This window comes from Camelus dromedarius, chromosome 12 (assembly GCF_036321535.1).
Source record: "Camelus dromedarius isolate mCamDro1 chromosome 12, mCamDro1.pat, whole genome shotgun sequence".
NCBI lineage: Eukaryota > Metazoa > Chordata > Mammalia > Artiodactyla > Camelidae > Camelus > Camelus dromedarius.
In genome coordinates, this window is record NC_087447.1 from 13,245,234 (window position 1) to 13,264,001 (window position 18,768).

The window sequence follows — 18,768 nt, forward strand, 5'->3', positions numbered from 1 at the left end:
AATCAAGGGAAGAAAGGTAAAGAAAGAAGAAAAGAACCTAACATGAGTATCTGGTAGCCGTGCCCCTTGCAAAACACTCACAAGTGTTAGCCCACTCAATATTACATTTTATGATGTATATTATCTTATTTCATAGATGTTTTTAAAATGGAAACTAATGTAGTTAAAGCTAATTGCCAAGACAATGACATAAAAACTTACAAAGTCAGCAGTCACCCAGGTGTCCTTGATTCCATAGCTTATCATTGTAACACCATACTTTCTTTCAATGTGGTGACTTCTGAGATGAGCTAATTATAACTTGAACTAGTTTCAGAAAATTCTGATGGACAAGTGAGAAGGTTGGATTTTTTTTCCTGAAGAGAACAGTGTTCCATAGCAATTTTTGGAGAGATCTATAATATGATCAGATATATGCTTTAGAAGGATATATTTTTTGCATTCCTCAAATCCAAGTGCTCACATCTAGAACTAGCTGGACCTTTTAGAGCGCAGATTACCATCTGAGACACAGTAATTTGCTTCTTTGGCTCACATAATGTCAGAGGTCATTTAGTCCCACTCCTCAAAGAAAGCTTACATGCTTTCTGTAACATCTCAAATGATAAGTGTCCTAAGGACATGGACTGAAAAATCACTTTATTTGCTTCAAATCTGAATGTGCCACTTGAGACCATACCTTCCGCATGGCGACGTTCATCTCCATGTTTCGGAGGGTGCAGATGAGAGGATTCAGCATGGGGGCGATCACAGTGTAAAACACAGAGACCCCCTTATCCCTGTTCTCAGCGCCCGCACGAAGAACATGGGTATAGATGCAGGGAACGAAGAATAAAGCCACCACCATGATGTGAGAACTACAGGTTGAGAGGGCTTTCCGTCGCCCTGCGGAGGAGCGGGTTCTGAGATTACATAATATGAGTATGTAAGAAACCACCAGCACGAGAAAAATGACAACCACCACCATCCCCGAATTTGCTATCACTAAGATACTCACGACGTGAATGTCTTTGCACACCAGTTTCAAAAGAGGCTTCACATCACATAGGTAGTGGTCTATCTGATTAGGACCACAGAAGGGTAAACTGAGCACCATGAGAAGAAGAGCAACAGAATGCCAAAACCCCACGGCCCAGGCCAGGACCACCAGCATGTTACACCTCTGCCGGCTCATGATGGCCACGTAGTGCAGGGGCTTGACGATGGCCACGTAGCGGTCAAAGGCCATGGACACCAAGATGCAGATTTCCACACCTGCCAGCAAGTGGGCGGTGAAGAGCTGGGTCATACAGTTGTTATAGGAAATGTTTTTTCTCGCTGCAGCTAAGTCCCTGATTAGCCTGGGGACCACGGCGGAGGTGTAGCAGAGGTCCATGAGGGAAAGATGGCAGAGGAAGTAGTACATTGGTTGTCGGATTAGATGGCTGCAGGTGATGGTGAGGAAGATGATGGAATTCCCCATTAAGATGGCCAGGTAACAGAGCAGGAACAAGAAAAAGAACAGTAGCTCTATTTTCTTATTTTCCCACAGCCCCACGAAAACAAATTCCGTGACATTGTTCTGATTTTCCATGAGGTTGAGGTGAGTTCAGAGTACACAACAGACACTCAGTTCATCTGAAATGATACTGAACATAATACATCTTTAATGGAAGTTTTTTAAGATTTGGAGAGATTTATACATTGAAAATAATGTAGGTCATAGAAGATTTATTACAGAGTTAACCTATGTTTTAAGATTAAGGGCATCATATTTCAAATGATATTTAATGAAAGCATATTTTATGTTGGGAACATTTGTAAACATTTTGCAGGCATTAACTCATAACAACCCAGTAGCTCCTATTCTGATACTCATTTTACATACTGGAAAATGAGAAATAGGAGGGTTCAGTTAATTACACTAAATCATTAAGATATTAAATACCAATCTAAGATGAACCTGACCAATAACAGATTTCATGCTCTTCAGAATTATGCAACATCATTCACTGAAGAAATGATATTCCAGCTCTTGTCCATCTCTATAAAAGATATGTCACTCTCCATCCCTGCCTCTAGCTACCTGTGTAACACTAAGCAAGTCTCTCCCTTCTCCACGGGGGTATAATTCATGTGTAAGTCCCAATCACACATGAACATTCCATACATTCAGTGGAACTAAATATTTATTCTTGAAATTTAAAAAATGCTTTAATCATAGCAAAGTATACCTGAATTAGTTGAAAGTAGTTTCTGTGACTCTCCTTCTTGGCATGTGTGGTCAAGATTCAGAACATGAAGGGACCGGAAACAGAGAACTTAAGCACAACACTGGGCATCTGAATACAGGAAGACAGATTATTTTATATAAAAACTTCACTTTTTCCCCCAATTACTCTAAAGACATCTTTTAGAGGGTCCTGTTGATATGTTACAAACATGTTAGAGAGTTAGTAGGTTTCCGTTGACTGTTGACGAAATCCATGTGATTAAAGAATGACCTACTTATGTAAATACTCGGTTAAAACAGTGCTGCCATTTTGATGTAGTGTACCTAGGAGCAGAGAGTGAATATGTTGAGAGCATCACCTTTTACCCATGACCAAATACCCTCCACAGCAAAATCACAGCTTGCCTAAAAGATGGTAAATTTCAATGAATTTTTTTTAATAGTACCACTAAGGAACAATATGGTGTATTGGACAGATCCCTCATCTAATGACCAGGAAGATTGAGCATCCAGTCTCACCAGTCCTTTTGGCTTTTTGTTGTGAGCACTGAGCAGAGCATCCTCTCTGAGCTACCTTCTTCAACTGGCAAGTGAAATTAATAATGATGGGTCTATTTGCTTTATATCAAGAGCAAAAATAATGAAATTCATGCAAAGAATATCCAGTATAAGGAATTTATGATTCTAACTTGTCAACTACACAGAATGGTACTCCAACAAATATTTCTGAAGAAAAACCAACTGTTTTATAAGAAAATAGACACCAACATGTTCCTGAGTTATTGATTTTTACCTTTAAATTTTGTGTTCTGCCACACGGACACTGGTTGAAGAACTCATATCAGACTTACATAAGTTTAAGGAAGAAATATGGGAATTGGTATGTTTGTTCTATGTACCAAACAGAGCAAAGCAACGTGCTTCTTTATATATAAATTAAGAATATCCAAACCTAGTCTATGTTTATATGGAAGACTCTGAGCAAATGATGTAAACAAATTTAAAGATAGCTTTTCATTATGATGATAATACAAAACAGTAGAAAAACTAAAGAATCAAAACTGTAGAATATGTAATTCCTGGTTTAGCATGTTTCTTAAACATTGGCACAAGCCTCAGCATCTCTGACCATCTGGACCAGTACTGCACTAGTTACAATGACTGAAAATCACTTTGGAAAATACCTTCTCATGGAAAAAGATGCCTTCAAAGCAAGTCCTTTTTTTTCTGATCTTCTTTTAATCCATAAAAACTCCTTGTGACTTCTTTCTTTCTTTCTCCCTCCCTGTATCTTTCTCTCTCTCTCTCTGTCTTTCTCTTTCTCTCCACACATAAACACACACACACACACTCCCCCGTATCTGTGTTTAGATACACAGGGTTTTTGGAGTGAAGGAAAGATATTGAGTCCACCTTTTCACATACCTTTTAGTTAAAGAGTTTCTTCCAAAATTCCCTCCTTCAAACTTTAAATTACTTAAGAAAAATCTCTACAAGGCTTTGTTTGCAAAAGTATGTCAACTACAGTTTGAAAGGAAAAAGCGATTAAAAAAGCATATTAGAAAAAGTGATTTATAACTAAGGTCATGACAGTACATGGATAGTGTAAGAACCCATCAAGGGTGATTTTTTAGGTTTTCCTTTTTCTTTAAATATTTATAAGAAAGGAAACATTGTAAAATTAAAATTTGTGGCATTATTTTTCATATTTTGAGTTAAATGTTGAGATACTATGTACTAATTATATGTTCTATGCACAATACTAAAAAAATTTCATTTACCAATGATTTCATCTTTACCATGACCTGATAAGGTATGTATTATTATATTATCATCCCCATTTTACAAATAAGGAAGCTAGAATTCAAGTTTATACAAGTACTAAGGGGAATTATACATCTAAACAATTTATGTATGATTTGGAATCTCATAGTATTTTCATTTGCTGAAATGTCTTCTCACAAATACAGAAAAAAAAAAGACTTAAAACCCTCAGTGTGCCCTCAAATTATCATATGGATTTCTCTGAATTTCCTCTTTTGAAAATAACCACCAAGAAAATTAATCTAGAAGAACTTGAATTTAAAAATTTCAACTAAGATCAAAAATTATGTAAAAGTGTTCAAAACTCTAAATTCTTTTATACTGATTTAAATATATATATACATGCGTACATACATATAACTGATCATAGTGCCCACTTCTGCAAGGTTTTACATTTCTTTGAAACATCAAGAGATCCTTCAGGGTGTTTCCTTTTGTTTTCCTGAGACTGTGCTTTGAAGCAGCAAATAGATGTGGAATACTTCTGACTCTCCCATGAATTGTTCATCCAAAAGAACCTTTTAGGAAAGCATTGCTGGGGATAACTTGAATTAAAAGCACAACAGGAGTATGAGGGGAAAAAAAAACCCACAGGCATTCTACAGCAGCCTGTGTGTGTGGTTATAATTATAGGAATAAAGCCAGTAATGTTAAAGAGATCTATAAGACAGGTTTGAGGCTTATTCCTCTAATTTAATCTCTTGAGGGTTATCACAGGAATGATTCAATACTTTTGTAAAGTTATAGCACTGATGAAATATCATGGATGTTTGTTTTTCTCTTTCTCCCCCAAGACTGAAGTTGCTCATGTTTATTTACCATGGTACATAATACATATTTAGTAAATTTGAAATCTTTATTATCCAGCTATATAAATATGGTAAGAGGGAATCAGAAGAACATTCATATTTTCCTTATAAACATCACATCATTACCATTAGGATAGAAGTTTGAAAATTATGTCTCAGTATTTAATTACACGCACTTGAAACTTAGATGCCATGTACACCAATTTGTGTCACTAGGTATTATCTAGTTTTGTCCCTTTTCACACCTTGGATGAGAGAGGAAGAGGAGTGTTAGCAGAGTCTAAGGGAACAGACTGAATAAATTGTAGTCCCTAGTTCCTATTTCATATCAGATGATCTTCATGGGTCCATGTAGTGTCTCTCTTAAGTTTTCTTTATTTTATAATAATTTTTCCTCTAATAATGGCTCATTTCCACTCTAGACACCCACTGTACTCTAAAATATTCAGCTCTCACTAGTTCTAGTGCATTGCACAAGTTGTGGTTTTCCTACAGAAGTCTACATCTAGAAATAGTCTCTTACTATGCTCTCCTTATAGTGTTTGACTATGTCTTCTTGCCACATGACTCTGGGAAGCAATAAAAGTCTTTAATGGAAATTTAGATATATATAAATATAGTCTAAAATGAAACAATGTCTAAAAATCAATTATCAAATGTTTTGATTTATCAACCTAGGAAAAAAAGAAAATTAAGTATAAAATAACTAAAACACAGGAATTAAGGATGAGAAAAAAAATCAATAAAATAGAAAAAGAAAAAAAAATTTAAAAGATGAAACAGAAAGCTGATTTTTGGAGAGATCAATAAAACTATTATCTCAGAATAATAAGGAGGGGAAGAAGGAGAAAGTAAAGAAGATGAGAACAAGACAGAAAAATAGAGACAAATTGCTTAAATCAAGAATGAAGTAATATACAGAAATACAGATTCTACAGATATTAACAGGACAGGAGAAAGTATTATGATCAAATTAAAGCCAATAAATTTAACAACTTAAAAAACAATTTTTTATAAAAATATTATAAAATCTGACAGAAGAAAAATAGAAAATCAGAATTATCCTACGTCAGTTAAAGAAATGAAATTTGGAGTTAAAATTTCTGTCAAAAATAACTGCAGGCCCAATGAATCTAATAAGAATTTATCATGACCAAGTGGAGTTCATCTCAGGAATAAAAGATTCATTTAACATTCAAAATCTAATCAATATAATTCACTATATTAACAAAATACAGAGAAGAATCACAGAATCATTCCAATAAATGCATAAAATTAGCTACTTTTAATTTAGATACATAATACTTTAAAAATATTTCAGCAAATGAAGAATATAAAGGAAATTACTCAACCTGATATACAGCATCTGTGTAAAACCTACAGCTATTATTCTTAAAAGGGAATACTCTCTAGGTTTAGAACCAGTAAAGACTGTCCACTCCCATTTCTGCATTGTACCCTAGGTTCTAACCATTGCAATAAAGTAAGAAAAAGAAACAAAATCCATACAGAATAGAAAGGAGGAAGCAAAATTGCAAAAATATATTTATGTGCAGTAGCATGATTGTATAGGTAGAAAATCTTAAGTGCTCTACAAAAAATCTAATAGACCTACCTATGCAGTTAATTTAGCAAGTTCACAGGATATAATTTTAATACAAGAAGTAATTTCATTTTTGTAATAGAAATCTCTAAAGTTGAAATTAGAAACAACATGCTATGTAAAATATTGCCTAAAAACAAAATTTCAGAGGTAAATTTAAATATATATATTTAAAACTACAGATTTGTAAAGCATTTAAACTGTATATCAAAACCAGAAAACATTTCAGAGAAAAATTTAATACATAAATAAATGGAGAGAAATACCATACTGATGGGTTAAAATATTCAATTTTTTTGCAATGTTTACTTTTTAATTTCAATGTAAGTCCAATAAAAATTAAATAGGATGATTGATAAAATTTATAATCCCATTCTAAAATTTATACAGAAATACAAAAATTTAAAGAAACCTGGAATAGCAAATTTCTCTAAAAAGAAAAAAACAATTTGAGTACTTTATCTAAATTCAAAACTTACTATAAAGCTCTACTATAAAGCTCTCATCAATTCTGTGTTGTTGACATAAGGATAAACCTATAGATCATTAAAAATAATAGACAAAGCAGAAATAAACATAAATATATAAATTTTTTAAAAAGATGTCAAGATACTTAATTGGGTAAATAGACTTTTTAACAACTTATGCTACATCAATTGGATATGCATAAGAGAAAAAATGTGAACCTCAACCATTACCACATGCTATTAAAAAAATTAACTCAAAATGAGTCAGAGACCTCTATGATAAAACTATGACAATTCTAGAATAATTTTTTTGAATTGGAGGTAGATCAGTATTTATTAGATATGACACAATTAGTAAGAACTTTAAGAAAAAAATTAAAAATTGGATCTTGTCAAAATGTTATATCTTCTCATTGGATTTCACCATTTTAAAATTGAAAAGACAATCCAAAAACTAGGTGAAATTTTTATCTATTTATATATAAAAGTTTATATACACACAGTGTTGTATATTTTACATATAATTTTTTACAAATATAAAGTTTATACACTAATATATAATTATTTATATCTATTTGTATATTTATTATATATAAAGCATACATATGGCAAAACAACTGTATCTAAAATATGTAGAGACTAGCTTAGTAATAAGAAACCCAGAACCCCTATTTTTAGATTGTGTGAAGGACCCGAACAGAAAAAGAAGGCATACAACGACCAATGATATCATAAAAATTTAAATATGTTCAACATTATTAGTCATCAGGGAATGCATATTAAAACCACAATAATTTACCAGTACATAGCTCCTAAAATAACTAAAAGGAAAATAACCAATACCAAGAGACTAAAACACGGAACAACTGGATCTGTCCTTGTGTTTGTTTATATTTCTACACCTTTTTAATGCTGCCTAGCATTCCATACAAACCAGACCTAGAGTCCCAGAGATAAGTAATTGGAAGCTTATCTAGAGCTTTTGTCTGCTTCTATGGCCCTCTGACAGATAGTTTTGGAGTTAAATACTTTAAAATGGGTATCATTAATTGTATGCCCTCACTGCTCTGATTCTTATGCAATCAATAGCCATTTTCCAGAAAAGTTTTAATACTGATAAGAAAATAGAAGCTCTTTCTCTGGCATGAGTCAACAGGGAAACAGTGTCACATGCCCCTCCCTGGAATGGAATTATACCACCTTGCTATTCACGTGACATTCAGGTTTCTTTGAAACACAGGTTCAGCTAGAAAAAGGGGGCTCTCACATTTTTAGGTTCCAAGTGTAGGGAATAAAATTCCTCATTCAAAAAGTGGATATTTCTCAGACGTATCTCTCCAGAATACCGGCTTCTAACACAAAGCCTTTCCATCAGAGTTGATAATCAATTCCTGAGAGAGAAAGTAGCCACTACAAGGCAAGGTCTTAGAACCTTGTGGAAACCTCTTTAACTATTCATGTAATGCAAGGTGTAAATGGTTTTTGGTGTTTACATCCCCAGGGCAAGATACATCATGTTTGGAATGACCTGCTTGAGTGTGTTTCCACCACACTTCCTGTCTTCTGCCTACAGGACCAGAGCTGTCTATAGAACATCATTCATCCATACTAGTCCAAATGAATTCACTCTAAACTCAAATCCCAAGTTTTGAATAAAAATATTTGAGGCTTTAGGCTAAAAATAAATAATTATATTTATAACAACACTTGCTTATATGACTGTTTATTTGATATTGAATTATCTGAATAGTCTCTTAAAAATAATAAAGAGCCCTGAAACAGACTCACATGAATATATTCAATTTTGACAAAAGAGCAAGGGTGCAAAGACAGTGCTTTCAACAAATGGTGCTGAAACAGGTCAAAATCCACTTGCAAAAAAAGAATATTAATAGACATTGCACCCTTCATATAACCTAACTCAAAAATGGATCATAGACCTAAATGCAAAACTCAAAACTTAACTCCTAGAATATAATGGAAGAGAAAGTAGGGATGACATTGTGTACAGCAACGCCTCTTTAGTACCCCAAATGCACAATGCATAAAATAAAAATAATAAACTGGACCTCAGTAAAGTTAAATCTGCTCTGTGAAAGACAATGTCAAGAGAATGAGAATAAAAGGCAGACTGGGAGAAAAATGTTTGCCAAAGATATACGTGATAAAAGATTATTATCAAAAATATACAAATCTAAAAAAAAAAAAAGACAAACTAACTTACTTACAAAACAGAAACAGACTCACAGACATAGAAAACAAACTTATGGTTACTAGGGGTGGAAAGGGATAAACTGGGAGTTTGAGATTTACAGGTACTAACTAATATATGTAAGATAGATAAACAAGTTCATACTGTATAGCACAGGGAAATATATACAAGATCTTGTGGTAGCTCACAGCGAAAAAGAACACGACAATGAATATATGTATGTTTGTGTATAACTGAAAAATTGTGCTCTACACTGGAATTTGACACAACATTGTAAACTGACTATAACTCAATAAAAAAAAAGTAAAAAAAATTAGAGTACTGAAATGCCCTACTGTTGTTGTATTGTTCCGTTTCTCCCATCAGTTGTATTAATGTCTTAAATGTATATAGATGCTCTGATGTTGGGTGCGTATGTATTTATAATTGTTATGTCTTTTTGATGAATTGATTATTTTATATCTGTGTATGTTATCTTTCTTTGTCTCTTCTAATCATTTTTGGTTTAGAGACTATTTTGTCTGGTGAAGTATAGCCGTACTTGATCGCTATAATTTGCTGTTTGCATGGAAGAACCTTTTCTGTGTTTTCACTTTCAGAGTGATTATGTCCCTAAATCTAAACTTAGTCTTTTGTAGACAGCATGTAGTAGAGTTCTGGTTTTTTTGTTCTGTTTTGTTTTAATCCATTCAGCTACTCTGTAGCTTTGGATTGGGGATTTTAATCCACACACATTTAAAGTATAATCTATAGGTATTTATGTGTATGTGTGTGTGTGTGATCACCATAAAGCTTACATAAATCCTTTTATTGGTACAATAATGTGTTTAAGTTAACATCTTAACATCAATCACATCTACACTTTTATTTCCGTACTTGCACACTTTATAATATAGATGTTACAATTTACATTTGTTTATAGTATGTCTCAATTAAAATTTTTATTCTTATAGCTTTCTTAAAACTTTTGTCTTTTAACGTTTACACTAGAATTAAGACATACTTGCATACCACCATTACAGTACTAAAGTATTATATCTTTGTCTTTAATCTAACCATATAAAATAAGTTTAATACTCTCATACGTACTCACGTTGTTGTTTAGTGTCTTTTACTTTCAATTTGAAGAAGATTCTTTAGCACTTGTTGTAAAGTATTTCTGGTGATGATAATCTCCCTCAGCGTTTTTGTGTGTGGAAATGTTTGTATGTTCTGTTAATTTTAAAAACCGAATTTTTGTGGGTATTGATTTCTTGATTGGCAATATTTTTCATTGAACACCTTCTGCTCTGCAGGGTTTAGATTGAGAAACATAGTAGGGATGATTTAGGGCTCTGGTTAGAAGCAGAGTTGTTTCTGGGTGATCCACTTTCTCTTTCACAAATGACACTCTTTTTTAAAAAAAATTGTTTCTGTTTTTACTACCCTCTCCCCAATTTATTTGTTTTATTCTTTTTCCTTGATGACATTGGTTGGCCTGAAGTACCCAGCATCTCTGAATTCTTGTTTGTGTAGTTAGTGAGCATGAGGAGGATTAATGTGCTATTCTTAAATATCAAACCAAAATTTCAGTTTATTACGGTTCTGACTAGCAAAGTAAGGAAAACGTTAGATGATAATACTCATAACTTATATTATTATTTCTTAAAATATTCCCTTTGAAATGTACACAAGAACATTTTTGCCCAGTGTTCTGTGATAAGGTTGCTATCAAATAGGAAGGTCAGGACTGACACTAATTCAGAGTCTTCTCACAGGCAAGCAACAGATTATCCCCATCTTTTTACTCAAAGAGGCATCATTAAAAATAAACCAATGTGATAGTCTAACATATTTTAATATTTATTGACTGTACTGATTCCATAGCCTCTAAAAAAGGAACAGAAAAAATAACAACCCCAAGGTGTTTTGAATTACTGTTAAAAAGAAAATATAATGAAACATAAGTGTTGGGAAACATCTTTTGAAATCAAATAAATATTCTATGAAAACCAGGTATATGACAAGCTATCGTTGTTTAGGGACAGAATGCATTCCATTTGTTACAGTTTATTACAGTTTCAGAGATGGCAAAGTGTAAAAAATTTCACAAATGATTTGGATATAAGGTAGCTTGATGGGACAAGTCCTCACTAAGAGGTATGAGTACTAGAAAGTAGGAAAAACTAAGCCTGCTTAGAAATGAAAGATTAATGGAGATAATAACCTTCACATGCCTTATGTATAATGTCAGTGTTTTTACCTCTCCAAGTGACAAGTTTTATTATAATTTTTATATCTTAATATGTAATTATTACTTCTCATATGTTTAAAAATGATATAAAAATATTATTTGCAATTGGCACTCTTCAGATGTTTAATTTGACAAGTTGAATAATTGCTTCTCAGAGAAAATTCAGGGGAAACATGACAATGAGGAGGCTAAAAACTACAGAATGGATGTGAAAGATAATATGCCATGTATGTGGGAGAGGAGTTGAAATATTTTGGGTAAAAATCTCCCCTTTTCATCAATAGCTGATCCTTTTTAATCTTTTTCTCTATGCCTTGTCATCTTTCTGTGTTCCTTCACAAGATTCTGCTCTCTAGTAAGATTTGGAAAGAAGAATAAGTGTATATTAATTTCATGACATTTGAGGCAACCAGATGGAGGAAACATAAGCAGTGGGTATTGAGTTTTATTGTGTGAATTTCCAGGCAGCAGGTCACACACCACAAGTTCTCAGGTGAAGCTGCTTTCCAGGACATTTTTGAACAGGCAAGTATAAATAATTGGCTTTAGTTGCACAGAGTGAGACATTCAAGGAGGGTAGATTATATTTGGACCTTTGAGGGATAAAGAACCTCGAGACAACCTATTGACCTTCCCATAAAGAATGGCACACTTTGCTCAAACAAAGTGAGTGTAGGGATTCTCCCAAAGATAGAAGTCTAGTGTAAGTGAACTATGGAGGGCTAGTTTGAGACAGAGTATTTGAGCAAAGACATGCTTTCCCTGTACAGTTGGCAATAAAACATAGAAACACAGACGGATCCAATTAGCATTCTGTTCTCCCTCATTTATGTCTATTCCCTACCTTTCCTATCTTCTTTTCAATTAGGACTCCTATGTCACCATCCCCACACCAAAACATTGTTTGTGTATTATTGTTGTTTTGCAAGTTTAGTCATTCTAAAGTTGGCCAGTCTTGTTTGAATAGTTGAGGTGAGAACAGTAGCTATTGGAAAATGTGTTCTTTTGTCTCCAGATTATCGTAACCCATTTTTTTCTTTCCAGCTGTACTTGACATGTCTTTGCAGACAATTCCTCCAGAGATATTCTTAAAGAATCTGGATAGCCTGGATAGAGGTTTATCAGTTTTATTGTTCTTTTCAGAAAATTACCTTTTACTTTTGTTGATTTTTTTATTATTACTTTTCAGTTTACTTGATTTCTCTTCTAGTTTTTTTTTCTTCCCTCACTCACCTTGATTTGGGCTATATTTGCTCTTTTTACTCTAACTTCCTAATATGGAAATGTAAATTATTGATTTTATATTTTTAATGCACATTTCCAGTATTTACATTTCCTAGAAACACTGTTTTAACTGAATCTCACTAATTTTAATATGATATATTTTATTTAATTTTTAAACATTTTCTACAAGCTTCTTGATCTATGGATTATTCATAAATGTATTTTTAATTCCTAAATATAATGACTTTCTTTATATCTCCCTCTTACTGATTTGCAGTTTAATCCTAGTTCATCCCAAAAAAGTGCACTGTATTATTTCTATTATTTTGAATTTGTTAAGTAAGGTTTGTTTTATGACCCAGAATGTGGTACATCTTGTAGAATGTTTCATGTACACTTAAGAAAAATATATACTCTGTGGTTTTTGGATGAAATGTTTTTATGGATGCCAATTAGGTCAAATTGCTTAATAGTGCTGTTTTCAAGGAATCTTCAGACTTAGTGATTTTCTGCCGACTTTCCAACAGTGCTGAGGGAAGGGTGGTGAAGTCTCCAACTCTACTTATTGATTACTCTATTTCTCTATAAGATCTAACAATTTTGAAAATCTCTTTTTAGTAAAAAATGTCAATTCAGCAAAATATATTTGCAATTCTTCAATGATGTTCTGTGAATCGGTAGATCCTTCCTTTTTATTGCTGAGGAAGATTTAATTGTATGTATATATCACAATTACCCATCTTTTTATTAATGCACAATTGGGTTATTTCAGGATTTTGGCTGTTATTTTCACAGCTGCTGTGAACATTATAGCACAAAGCTTTTGAGAACACATTTCTTCTGGATAGATGGCTAAGAATGAAATTGTTGGAATTTATGTTAAGTGTATGTTTAATTTATGCTAACCATCTAGAACATTATTCAAAGTGGATGTACCATTTTAACATTTCTATCAACAATTAAAATTGTATCCATAAGCAGACTTTTTCTAACCATGCACTACTACTCACCTGCTTCAAACTACCATAATCTCTTTTCTAGATTATTACAGTTTACGTTTAATATTTCAGAATACACTCTAATTGCTCAAAAAGATATTCAGAGTTATTCTGTTAAACAGTGCCACAAATACAGAAGTATTTTCTCATTTCACTCCAGACAAAATATCATAACTCCTGTAAAATGATCCTTCCTATTTTATTTCTAGTATTCTCTTATTTTCTTTCTTTATCCACTGGGCCATTTGATTTCCTTTGTATACACTCAGCACATCCTATTTGTCCTCGCTGTTTCATCTACCCAGAACTTTCTCCCTGCAGATAGATTCAAACATTGTTCATATTGATCAGAGTTTGCCAACCCTGGCACTACTGACATTTTCTTTAAGACAGATCATTGTTATACGGACTTGTCTCTGGTGTTAAAGACAGCCCAACAGCAATTTTGATCTCTACACATCAGACGTTAGTAGAAATGCCCATCTCCCATTCTCATGGTTTTGACAAACAATAATGTGTCTAGACTGCCAACTGTACTCCATGGGGCAAAATGTTCCCTTGTTGAGACCCACAAATCTTGGTCTTAGTTGACAAAAGGCAGGTAATCACATGAGCTTGCCTTGACCACCCTATTCTGAATATATACATCTTTACCCTGGCATTATCACCATCACGCTCTTCAATTACCTTGCTAAATTTATGTCAGTTCAAGGCACTTTTTAAATCCCTGGAATGTTAAATAATCATCTATTTTTTACTGTCTATCTGTACTACATCATATAGTAAAGTCCACAGTACACAAAGTATTGTTTTCTCTTTACTGTCATATTTTTCACTTCAGAATAATGCATAGCAATAAAAAGGTGGTAGAATTTTCCTATTTCATTTTCGTTTGGTATACATTTTTTTCTGGAAAATTTAAAATTTAATTTTAGATGATAAATTTTCTCAGCTACTTTTGGCATGTCAAAATCTTGCCTGAGCCTTTGAACATATAAGTTTTTCATTTACCTCTTTTAAGGATCTAATATAAATTTAGATAGAATGTATTTGTGGTAAAAATCCACTCTTGCTGTTATTGTTGAAGACTTAAGCTACTTAAGTATATATATGTATATCTTTTTCTGAAAATGTCCATGAAGGCAGTCTGCAAAAAAGTATTGTAATAAAAGAATAGACAAAAACTTTTAAAACATATAAATATAAAGCATTAAAAACTATCCTGAGGTGTATAGATAAAGCCGTTCAAAGCAAATTCTTCCTGATATGTAACATCATTCAATTTAATACATGCCAGTTAAGAATAATACTTTTCAATTTTTTAAAAATAATTTTGCCCACAGAAAATACAGTATTATGTATTCATTAATGATACTTGTATAGCTTGCTAGGAATAATTGTAGAGGATTTGAGGGCATTAATATGGAGCTTAATAAAATATATATTTGTAATAATGTACTTATAATAATGAATTGAATAAAATTTCAAATAAAACATTTTAAACATAATAAAGAAGAGTTGAGCTTTCTCTTGAATATTTAAATTTTAATAGATTTTATTTTTTTAGACAAGATTTAAATTTAGAAAAAATTGTGCAAAAAGTACAGAGATTTCCCATATCCTTACTCTGTCCCCCTCACAATTTCTCAGTTTCAGATATCTTGCCTTAATGTGGTTTGTTACAATAAATGACAAGTACTGATAATTTTTAAATAAACAGCATAGTTTTCATCAGAGTTTAGTATCGTGTTGTATAGTTTTATGAGTTTAGACATACTGCATTATGTCATTTATCCACCACTAGAAAATTAAACAGAATTGTTTTCCTTTCATAAAATTGCTCTGTGCTCTACCTACTCATATAATTACTCCTCCTTCTGAATCACTGGCCACCACTTTTTTTTTTTTTTTTTTTTTACTGTTTCCACAGTTTTTCCTTTTCAAGAAAGGAAATTCATACTTCATACCTATGATACAAATAATTATCTTGGGCCTAAATAATCAGTGGATCACCTCATTCATTGCTGAAACCTATTAATAGTTTGAAATTGAACAAAATCAACTGCTTATACTCTACTTCCAGCCCATGTAAACACATCTCATTTCATATGGAACAGCTATGTTATACTCTTAATAACCCAGTGTTATTTTTAAAATATCATAATTGGTATGATTCAAGAGAAACCTTAATACTGCCCCCCCAAATTTGAAGAAATCAAATTAGAAGCACAAAGTAGATTTTATTAAAGATACTATACAGAAACCTAACAGCGAAAACCTTCCTATGATCAAAGAACAACCACAGAAGGGTGAGTTTCCATCTGAGAAGAAAGGAGCTGGGTAAACATGTGGTAAGAATCTGGAATAAACAACCCAGGATTAGAAGGGAAATTACTAGATTATACATTGTCTCTTATTACATGAAGTTTGTACAGTTATTTGAATCTGGAACTAAACAGGAAGAAAAATTAAGTTACAGGTCCATGAACAGATAGAATGAAACAGAAGTGTTTAATAAATAAAAATGTTGGAAAGACATACAAGTTACTAGGTTGTATGTATAAGCATACAGAGTAAGGGTATCTAGGAGCAAAACCCAGAAAAAGGCACATGAAGAAGGGCAGGGGACACACTAGATGAAACTGTACTGACACGAGGCAGGCAAAAGAGAGAGACACACCCTCTTTATACCCAGGGTTGTCATAAAATTGACTGAGTGCTAACCAGTACACATGTGCACATTACTTACAATCCTGAAGGCATAAGCAGTCCTACCTTAAAACAGAATTATATTCCTTTCACAGTAAAAAGATAAAGGGTTTTTCTAGGTCAATCCAGACTACGAAGAAAAACTGGAAAATTCCATTCATTTTTTGTCATCTGAAATCAACTTCTTCCTCCATAACATCCTCATGGCATTTTTCACTTCTGCATTCCTCAGTGTATAAATAAGAGGGTTGAACAATGGTGTTCCAATTGTATAAAACACAGCTATCATCTTATCCATGGGGAAGGTGGTTGCAGGCCGTGTGTATATAAATATACAAGGACCAAAGAACAGGATGACCACGATGATGTGGGAGATGCAGGTGGAGAGGGCTTTTCTCCTCCCTTCAGCACTGTGGTTTCTCAGAGAATGCAGGATGATAACATAAGAGAACATCAGCACAACAAAGCTCACTGTGCATATGGCCCCACTGTTGGACACCAGGAGTAGGTTGGTCACATAGGTGTCTGTACAGGCAAGTTTTAACAAAGGCTGCAGGTCACAAAAATAATGATCAATCACATTGGGACCACAGAAAGGTAAACTTAAGGCCAGAGAAATCTGAGCTGAAGAATGCACACAGGCCCCCACCCAGGCCAGGGCCATCAGCCCACCACAGACTCGATGGCTCATGATGGTCATGTAGTGCAGGGGCTTACAGATGGCCACATAGCGGTCAACAGCCATGAGGATAAGGATGAAGATCTCCAGGCAGCTAAAAAAGTGGAAAGTAAAGACTTGAATCATGCATTCACTGAAAGAGATAGCAGTCTTCTTCAAAAGAGCATCCACAATCATTCTAGGGGCTATGGAAGTAGAGAAGCAGGTATCAGAAAAGGACAAGTAGAAAAGGAAGTAGTACATTGGACTCCCAAGTGCCCGGCTGGTCTTGATGGTAGCAATAATCAGCAAGTTACCCAACAATGTCCCCAAATAGAAAATCAAGAAAATGGCAAACACAATTTTCTTCCTAACAGGATCCTGGGTCAACCCAAGCAGAATGAACTCAGTCACATTATTGTTCAGCAGCATGATTTCATGAATGAAGAGAAGGGATGAGTGTGAAATGATTATCTGTAAAAAATAAGGAATTAATTCAGTGTGTTACATGATGTTATGGGTTATTCCTCTCAGGGGACATTCTACCTGTGATTTCTTAATAACTCTTGTTAACATGTTGTTCTTTAGTTTTTAATAATCACTGCAAAGAGTTACTATGAGTTTCAAATAAGCTTCTGAAGGTAATGATTTCCTATTGAAATTTTCAAATAAAAATCTTTATTAGCTTTGATACGATTCTTATTTAACTTTGCCAATTTATTGAATGTAATTAAGAGATATGACTGTTCTTTCTTTAATTCATTTTTCTTATTCAAAAATTTTATGGCACATGTATTCCATCTTCTATCACTTGGGATGTAGGGTATATATGGCTGCCTTTGGAGGTTTATGATATGAGGTCACATCCCACCTTTAACCCAATTAAAATGCCATACATAAACACTTATCTACCACATATTATATATATATATATATATATATATATATTTAATATGTTCCCACCTCTTCCTTGCACTCATGCTCCAGTTATCAAAGCCTGAGAAATGAAATAAGAAACACTTACAGTCTTTAGGCAATCTGCTGTTATCATCATGATTGTGATATTTTGTAATAGACAAATACTAAGGAACAGAAATACATGCTATTTCATATTTGACTATTGCAAACACCCGTTTCTATTTTTCTTTGTATGAAAAGCACCCTCTAGAGCACTGAGAATCCTTGAAGTTACATTTCTAAATGAGAGAGGGTGGGCTGTTACTCAAAGACTTGTATTTTTCTCTTAAGCATCTTAGATCTGGGGTGATTTTGAGGGTGGTTGTTTGTCCCCTGGTGGTTGGTGTAGGACCCGACCATGATTGTATCCCCGTAGAGTTTATATTATTCAGGGACCTGAAAAACCCAAGTCCTTGGAACAGTGCCAAGAAGAAGACAGAAGATGTGCTTTTAAAATGAGGCAGAACAGATTGTCAGTAGATTCTTCCTTCCCCTCTACTCTTCAAGTGGATAAGCCACACATTTAAAATGGCTAGATTTGAAAAAATAAAACAAACTGATCTTCTTTAGATGTGGGGATAGCAGACAAGAGCTGAAGAAAGGCAGACAAGCAAAGGTGGAAAATAGATGAGGGTGGAGTACAGAGCACTGGGTGGATCCTTCTATGCTTAAAACGTGCTTTACTGCAGAGGCCACAGTAAGAAGCATTGTTTACTTTGAAGTGTCTCTATCTAACCACCTCTCCTTGACTCAGTTCCCTAGATATTCATCTTTAGAAAAAAATGTACACTCACTTTATTTTTTTATAGAGTTTACCATTCTTTGCGGGAAGCTTAATAGGTTGTCCCATGATTATTTACTG

General features: G+C 33.5%; 2 protein-coding genes across 2 annotated transcripts; both read right to left on the reverse strand.

Annotated features, from left to right (window-relative positions):
• Positions 1-634: 634 nt before the first annotated feature.
• On the reverse strand, positions 635-1,573 carry LOC105094814 (olfactory receptor 4P4). The gene has a single exon (XM_010986908.3). It carries the CDS (start codon positions 1,571-1,573, stop codon positions 635-637), a length of 939 nt encoding a protein of 312 aa, XP_010985210.3.
• A 14,875-nt stretch (positions 1,574-16,448) lies between these two features.
• LOC105094794 (olfactory receptor 4C16) lies at positions 16,449-17,381 on the reverse strand. The gene has a single exon (XM_010986889.3). It carries the CDS (start codon positions 17,379-17,381, stop codon positions 16,449-16,451), a length of 933 nt encoding a protein of 310 aa, XP_010985191.1.
• Positions 17,382-18,768: the final 1,387 nt, after the last annotated feature.